Raw genomic sequence first — 8120 nt, 5'->3', positions numbered from 1 at the left:
AGTGAAGTGAAGTGAAGTGAAGTGAAGTGAAGTGAAGTGAAGTGAAGTGAAGTGAAGTGAAGTGAAGTGAAGTGAAGTGAAGCGAAGCATTGCATTGCGTTAGCTGGTTTTGATATTATGCATTATAGAATGGTGGTATTTGCATGTTGCTGTCCGTCCGTCAAGTGCTGTGTACCCAAATAAATCAAACGCTGATGCCCGTAACGCGCCTCCCATGCAGGTAAATGCAGAAAAAGAAAAAAATCTTAAAACTGACTACTCCGCGCCCTCGAGGACGACCATACACCGCAGTGTATCCTCGCCTTGGTCCCGCATGGTGGTCTCGACCTGCATCTGCAGTCTCCGCCCGCTGTCCTCGCTTGGACTGACAAAGATGACCTCGTCCACACTCGGCAGCTGCGCGCGGATGAGCGTGATGACCTCCACAGTGCGCCCGACGGCGACGCCGCTGTGATAGCACGCGTCGTCGACGCCCAGCACGTCCTCGTGGACGGCCACCCGTCCAAGTCGGCCCAGCTCGCCGGGGCAGCAGAGCAGGAGGAAGGACCGGAAGGAGGAGGACGAGGCGGCGAGACCCGGTAGGCGGGGGAAGTAGACCATGTCCCGGGCATAGTCAAAGGGGATGCGGCCTTGGGTCCGGGCGAAGCCAAAGGATGGGGTGAGTGTCTGTAGTGCGTGGAGGCGTGACTCGCTGCAGGCGTGGAGGTTGGGCGGGACGGCTGTCGTTGTTGTGCAGCCGGATGCGCCTCTTGATGGTGATGATGATTGCTTGCTGGTAGAGGGGGTGTTGGCGTTGATGGGGATGAGGCGGGATGCTTGTGGTAGGTTGAGGGACCAGATGCGCAGGCGGATCTCTGGTGGGAGTTGTGGGAAGAGGTGCTGGGATGTTGTTAACGGGGCTCTCGCTCTTTGGGTTTGGGGGGGGGGGACGACGTACAAAGTTATGGTGAGCACTGGCAGCCTCCATCTTGCGGCGTATGGGAGCGGATAGTATGTGATGATGATGTTTGTTCTTGACCGCGCGGCATGTACGATGCTTCGTTGCGTCGTGGTGCTTCGAGTTGCTCGTCCTGATTCTCGCTAGGATGGACGCTCTGTCAATGTCGAGAGCGTGGCGGATGTGCGCATATGTCGTGATTTCTTCCGTGGGCACTCGTCCAGCAACGTATGCGACAATGAGAGGGATGAGTTAGTGTTGACAGGACTACTTATACCAGCGCTGAGAATGGAAACGCGGTGGATGGAGTGACAGGGGGGGGGGGGGGAGGGGGGCAGCCGCGCTTGTCTGTATGTACGGTCCACCGACAGCAGGCAAAAACGTCCGGGAGCGGGACTTTCGGGACGCTACGTGACGGTCGTGGCTTGCGAGTTGCGCTGGCAGGAATGGATGGAGCAGGGTACCTCCAATCGGTTTCTGATAGTACTCTATCATTATTATCATTCATTTATTATCTCACGCGGCATACGCTCTGCAGGCAGTCCACGATACCGTACGGCCGTACTCCGTAGTGGGCAGGGTTGCCAGACTGGGCATGGAACACGCACCACCGTTAATGAGAAGCAACACAATGATAGCTGAAAAGACGTGCGTGCCCCATGCTGGTGGTAATGAAACGACCTGCGTGTCTTGACCACCAGTGAGAGGGAGCAGCGAGGGACAGCCCTGTCCATGTCGTCGATCGGCGCTGGGCGAATGACGAGCAGAGGCACGCGCGGTCGCGGCTGTCGTTCCAATTTTCCAGATCCAGTCGCGTTATTTAATTAAATGAGGGTGCGGTGCGTTTACATCATCATCGAGAAGATGCCATTCTGCGTTTCCCATCATGCTTTCCCATGGGCACGGGCCATGGACCTAAGGATCTTGGTGACTGGTCCTTGGGTGCTCACGCAAACATCATCCCCAAACGCGCATCCACTGCCGATCAGTGCGCCCAGAGCTGATCGCCAGTTCAACATCACCCACAACCTCGTTCGCTCGCTTTGCTTATCACGCATTGGCGACATGGACCGGCCGCCTCTTGCTCAATTTCTGACTTGGGGTTGTCTAAGGTATCCTCTGTTCATGAATCCTCCTCGCCGTCCTGACCCCGGGAGGCTGAACGCGGCTGGTTCACCGTCCGGAACGTGAGGTTTCCGGAGGGCGCAAACAAGGAAAATCCGATAGCCTGCTGCAAACCGGGGCAGCCCCCACCATCACGTTCTCAGGCTGCGAGAAAGGGCGTCATCGGCTCTCTACATGTCGTCCATCTGTCTGTAATTATATGCCCTCGGCCCCGGAGGCTTGGAAGCCTGGAGGCTTGGAATGCTTGTAGAACATTGTCCCGCCCCGATAAATTTCGGCGCGGGACGTCCAAACCTTTAAGACAAGTCAAGTCAATTAAGTCATTAATAAGCAAGATCGCCCATTTTGGACGTTGAGGCTTGAGCAGATCAAGCTTTCACTGGTCGCAGGGGTCACGTCACGCACGTGCATGCCTTGCCGCCCAACGCACCCTTGCCCAGGCAGTTGCTCATTTGCCTTGCCTACCCTGTGCTTGGCATACATTCATCGACGCCGGGCTGAGGGAGGAATCGTAGGAAGAGGGAAATCATTACAGTTGAAATGTCTCGTCCGCGTGCAGAACGAAGACATGCAGATGAATCAGTAAGTACGTGTAAGTACAAACCAGGAAAGGTAGGTAGCGACGGTTTGCCGCCCTCGACGCTGGCCGTTGGCCTTCATTGGCCGGCTGCCACATGCACGCTCACGCAGGTACCTCCAACTAGGCGCCCACTGCATCGATTGACGTCGGACTGGATGCGGTTCCTGCATCGACACATGAACCCCCATTCAAAGTGCCGGCGCTTACCTGCCTCCACGCGCCCACAGCGTGGTCTCGAGATGATGGACCATGGCGGGGGATTGGCCGCCCTGAGCAGAGGCGACACATTCATCACCCGTCAAGGCGGCTATCTCTCGCTTCCTCGCGAGGCGTGCACGAGTATATCTGGAAGAGATGGCGCCCATCCGAGTTCACAATGCTAAACATTGTCTCGCGATTCTCTGTTCCGTCCATACTACCTGTCTCATACGGTCATAATACCCCCCCACACACATCCAATGAGCAACATGGAGCCCAGCAAACTCAAGACCCAGGTCTCAGCCTCAGACATCTCCGCCACGTCGACCACTGTGGCCCCGAGGGCGACAATGCTGCTCAGCTCCGCCCAGCTCGCCCTCAGCACCGTGGCCTTGGCGGCTGGCGTCACGGTCCTCGGCGTCTCGGCCGATGCCCTCAAGACCTTTGACGACACCCATCTGCCCTCCGAGTACTTCCTGCCCCTCTGGCCCGCCGACGTCGATGTCAGGCCTGTGCAGGGCATGGTGGCCGCAGGGACTGTTGTGACGGTTATGAGTCTGGTCTCTCTTGTGATGGGCAGACTCTCCATGGTAAGCACATGGACAAACCCTCCTCCGCAGTGCGTGAGCTCACCAGTGATAAAGACGAGAAACAAGCCTCTGCTACACATGATCCCATCGCTACTAGCCCTCCTCGCCGTTCTCGTCGCCGTCGGCCTCTCTTACCACCTCAACGCTGCAAATCCCACTGTCCACAACTGGACCTGTCGCTGGCGCCAGGTCCCCATGCAGCAGCGCCCTCACTGGGGCACGCTGTGCAAGCAAGGCGAGGTCGGCTTGGCCTTGATGGTCACTTTGATTCCAGTCGAGGTCATGCTGACGGGTGTCTGTGCGTATGCGGCCCTGGCCCAGAGGAACAAGTCTCTGCCAGAACACTGAGGGGAATGTGCCAGCCATGCATGGCGAGCTACGGCCGTCATCTTTGCTCCTGTTGTAGTATTATGTTTCCAAGGATGATGTTTGCTCGCGGGAGAGAATCTGTATATACGTGTTTCAGGAACCGGGTGTTTGTTGATACGAGTGTTTGGTTGCACGTGCCTAGGCACGGCATCTGCTGTGCTAATTGCCGATATGATGGAGTTCAAATTCCAAAGAATAATGATACTACTCCGGAACGTCATGAGACTCGTGAACGGTGCTGATGACAGGCAAGGATGACTTTCGCAGTCTTGGAGGACAGCATATGTGCGTTGGCTCGAGCCATGTCACGACAAGCTCACATCGCCAGCTTGGCCTCACTTCTGCCTCACCATCTGCACTCGCCCGTGCGTGCTGCGGGGACCGGTTTGAAGTTTGCTGCATCACATCATTGAGCGCTTGAATTAAAATTGTAGCATCAGAGAGGTTCGCTACGCCCACTCGACCTCGACCTCGACATCGCAACAGCCTCCTCACGTCTGACACCGTAGAGTCCGTGCGCACACCCGTTGCGACTTCGCAGAATGGCTTCCACACCTCACTCCACGCGGTACCTGCCCTCGTCACCGCGGGTCACACCTCGAAACCTCCCCGATCCTCCTCATCCGCCGTCCGGCCCTCGCCCTGAAGCCCCATCCACGCCGGCCTCGTCAGGAGTGGGCACCAAGGACCATGCACAACAGCCTTTGCTACCGCTACCAGCACTATCCATTGCTCCGCTGAGAACACCATCGTCGCGTCCCAGACAGCCTCCTTTGCCTCCTGTTGCGGAAGGCGACGCGCACCTGCTGCGAGATGTTCGCAATCCTCTCCCAGGAGACTCCCCTCTAAGAGGACGTGGCTCGGGTCCCGGGCTGTCGAAGCAGCGCAGCAATTACTTTGACAAGGTCTCTGGCGCAAACGGGGATACTCGTCAGGGCACAGCCGTCGTGGTAGCGGAGGTGAAGACCAACGTATTTGTGAGAGAAAACCCCCTTCCGTTCTTCATCTGCGCAACAGCACGCAAGGGCTGACAACTCAACGCATGACAGGTACAAGATGAAATGGCCTTTTTGAAAGCCCTCAGTGACCATCTGAGCACCCGCTACGCTACGCCGCTCGAAAGCATAGCCGTCCACCTGGTCCACGGGACGTGTCTGCTCCTCGGGGGCACATTTGACCCTGCGTACATTATCTCGATAGGCACGCTTCCCCGTCTCCTTCAGACGGCGACGAACAAACGAAACGCGGCGCTCCTCCAAGAGATGATGAAGGACTTGTGGGAGGTGAGCGCGGAAAGAGGGGTGGTGCGCTACGTCCCCGTGGCGGAGGACTGTCTCGCCCGGGGTGGCGAGATACTGGACAGCGTCGCCGCAGAAGACAATGAGGATCGGGATGACGAGGCGAGGCTTGTTAGGAGAAGGACGACGGGAGGCAGGCTTGGGAGGTTCAAGGCTAAAAGTCCGCCACCCATGCCCCGTCTACCGGCAGGAGTGTACGGTCAGGAGGAGGCTGGGGCCGCAACGCGGGCCAAAAGGGAGACGAAACAGGCAACAAATACGGTACCGTCGGGAGAAAAGGGGCTGAGGCACAAGAAGAGCTTCAAACTTGTGCATTCAATCTTTCGGATGCCGTCGAGGAAGGGGGCGGTAAATAAGGACGAAAGCATAAAAACTCAAAGCGGTACGACCGAGCAGTAGCCGACGCTCTGGGTCAATATTGGGCTCTTGACATGACTGAATGTAGAAGCTGTATCATCGATCGTGTCTTTGGTACTCGGAGTAGGTAAATTGCTACTCCTGCCTTCCACTCCACGCTCATACGCTAGTTCTCAGGTGTCCTGTGAATAGGGTAGGTCAATGCCCGGCCTCATCTGTCGGTGCTCACGTGCCACTGGCGAGGTGACCCAACATGAAGGCACCTTGATGATGCTTTATCCAGACTCCCACACGCAGATCATTTCGGCAGAGATAGGGTCGGATAATATCGTAGAAAGGACTATCTTTGAGCCTTCTCACGAGGTGGAACGTTGAAGAATCCCAATATGCACGCTTATGCATGATTGCACACTGGGAACTAGTACGGTAGTACCATGAGAGATCTGGGGTACCGGCCATGAATTAATCGCCTTTGGAGTCTTGGACCATCCCACTCTTTCACGCACCTACTCCGACTTCACTGCTTGCTACATGATTCCCACGAAATCACCGCCCTGACCAGTCTGCCTTAGACCGTTGCGCGGACGTCACGACAATCCTGCCCCTCGCAGATCCTGTTGGCAGCGCGGCACCAATCGGTCGGTCATGAGCTGTCGAGGCGCGTTGGCGACACAGCATTCTTGATTCCACCAGCATCCAACCGCCGTCATGGACGTGAGTTGCTTTCTTTTCTTCTTCACACTGGTTATAGTTGCTGGCATATGGTAGCACCGCGCTACTACAGCTTGCCTTATTGCCTTCGCGCCATGTGCCAGACGCACAGAAACACGCCGCCGGTATCATCATACGACCCTCTTATCGCCTCAAGGTCGCATAGTTACTACGCTGCGCGTGCAAATTCTCCTCTCTCCGCAAGCGAGTCATCGCCGAGAGCACCAGGAGTCTGGTATGGAGAGCGGAAGGCCGCAGCCTGGCGCGCGGTTCTCGCAAGGAACATGCGTTGTCGAGATGGACGATCATGACCATCCTGAGCGAACGCAGACGTCCTGTGTCACCAACCTCGCGTGTCAACGCCGGGCGATGACATCCAGTCTCTAGAGACGGATGAAAAATCAAGTCTTTCTGCTCACAAAGATTCACATGCCAGAAGTCTGGCATCTCATGCGCACGCACCTTCCCAATTCACCTCATTCTCACTTGACCTCGTTCGCCCGCATCCTCGCACCTCCCGCCATCGCCAAAACAAACACACCCACCGAGCTGCAATGTCACTGAGTCTGCCGTTCAGAGAGGATGCGTTTACGGAGATGGAGAGGAGACGGCGCAGTCTCCCCGCTAGAATGCCTCCGAGGACCACGAGCGCCGCACAGTTGAGCTTACGAAGTCACATTGTACAGGCTGCGAAATCTCCCACCCAAGAACAAAATGTGGGCAAAGATACGCCGAAGCCGGGTGATGCTGCGGGTGCATCAGCGCCAGCTTCCGCAAAGGGCAAGCCTCGACTTTTGCTGATGGGCCAGAGACGGTAGGCGATCCATTCTAGGCCAGGAGAAGAAGAGAGAGAGAGAGAGTGTGTGTGTGGGAGCTGACCATCATCAGTTCTGGCAAATCATCCATATCCAGCGTTGTCTTCCACAAGCTGCCCCCGCACGAGACACTGTTTCTCGAGTCGACGGCACGCATCCAGAAAGACTCCATGGCGTAAGTCTTGCCGTCTCCCTGATGGCATACGTGAGCTGACCACACGCGCGGCAGGTCATTCATGGACTTTCAGGTGTGGGACTTTCCCGGCCAAATTGACATTCTCGAGAACCCCGACTTTGACATGGAAGCCATCTTTGGTCAGGTCGGCGCCCTCATCTGGGTCATTGACGCGCAAGACGACTACCTCGAGGCCGTCGGCCGTCTGAACGCCACCATCCTCGCCCTCCAGGGCAACTACCCCTTTATCAACATCGAGGTCTTCATTCACAAGGTCGATGGGCTGAGCGACGACTACAAGCTCGACATTCAGCGCGACATCACCATCCGCATCCAGGACGAGCTCAGCGACCACGGGTGCGAGAACGCGCCCGTCACGTTCCACCTGACGAGCATCTACAACCACTCCATCTTCGAGGGCTTCAGCAAGGTCATCCAGAAACTCATCCCCCGGCTCGGCACGCTCGAGAGCATGCTCACCAACTTGTGCCGGACGTGCCGCTTCGAAAAGGCCTACCTCTTTGACGTCCTCAGCAAGATCTACATTGCGACAGATTCGTCCCCGGCCGACATGGCCTCGTACGAGATCTGCTCCGACTACATTGACGTCATCATCGACATCACCGAGGTCTACGGCACGTGGCATCGCAGCGAGGATGGCCGGAAGAAGCTCGAGGGCGCACCGTGGGGCGTCAAGCTCGAGGACCAGGTCGGCTGTGCCACGGCCGAGAGCTGTCTCGTCCTGCACGACAGCAGGAAGCCCATCATGCTACGCGAGGTGGATCGCTATCTGGCGCTCGTGGCGATTATGAAGGAGGACTCGTACGACAAGATGCCCCTGGTTAATATGAATGTGGATGCCGTTGTCGAGGGCCTCACAGATTTCTTCAACATTACAAGGAGGAAGAGTTAGCGTGTGTAGTAACGTGTTTATTCTATCAATATCCATCTCGGCGTCTTGGAAT

General features: G+C 56.7%; 4 protein-coding genes across 4 annotated transcripts; 3 read left to right on the top strand and 1 right to left on the bottom strand.

Annotated features, from left to right (window-relative positions):
• Window positions 1-255: 255 nt before the first annotated feature.
• Window positions 256-967, bottom strand: J7T54_002837 (uncharacterized protein; the record flags this gene model as incomplete). Its single annotated transcript, XM_051508550.1, has 2 exons — window positions 256-879; window positions 938-967. The coding sequence occupies 2 exons, from the start codon at window positions 965-967 to the stop codon at window positions 256-258; spliced, it is 654 nt and encodes a 217-aa protein (XP_051360425.1).
• Window positions 968-3100: 2133 nt separating this feature from the next.
• On the top strand, window positions 3101-3778 carry J7T54_002836 (uncharacterized protein; the record flags this gene model as incomplete). The annotated part of the gene is made up of 1 exon (XM_051508549.1): window positions 3101-3778. One exon carries the CDS (start codon window positions 3101-3103, stop codon window positions 3776-3778), a length of 678 nt encoding a protein of 225 aa, XP_051360424.1.
• Window positions 3779-4341: 563 nt separating this feature from the next.
• On the top strand, window positions 4342-5496 carry J7T54_002835 (uncharacterized protein; the record flags this gene model as incomplete). The annotated part of the gene is made up of 2 exons (XM_051508548.1): window positions 4342-4776; window positions 4849-5496. The coding sequence occupies 2 exons, from the start codon at window positions 4342-4344 to the stop codon at window positions 5494-5496; spliced, it is 1083 nt and encodes a 360-aa protein (XP_051360423.1).
• Window positions 5497-6719: 1223 nt separating this feature from the next.
• J7T54_002834 (putative GTP-binding protein GTR2) lies at window positions 6720-8068 on the top strand (the record flags this gene model as incomplete). The annotated part of the gene is made up of 3 exons (XM_051508547.1): window positions 6720-6979; window positions 7054-7155; window positions 7210-8068. 3 exons carry the CDS (start codon window positions 6720-6722, stop codon window positions 8066-8068), a joined length of 1221 nt encoding a protein of 406 aa, XP_051360422.1.
• Window positions 8069-8120: the final 52 nt, after the last annotated feature.

The sequence above is a fragment of the Emericellopsis cladophorae genome, assembly GCF_022114955.1.
Source record: "Emericellopsis cladophorae strain MUM 19.33 chromosome Unknown NODE_45_length_187309_cov_120_362465, whole genome shotgun sequence".
Lineage (NCBI taxonomy): Eukaryota > Fungi > Ascomycota > Sordariomycetes > Hypocreales > Bionectriaceae > Emericellopsis > Emericellopsis cladophorae.
This window is presented reverse-complemented; position numbering and strand designations above follow the sequence as displayed.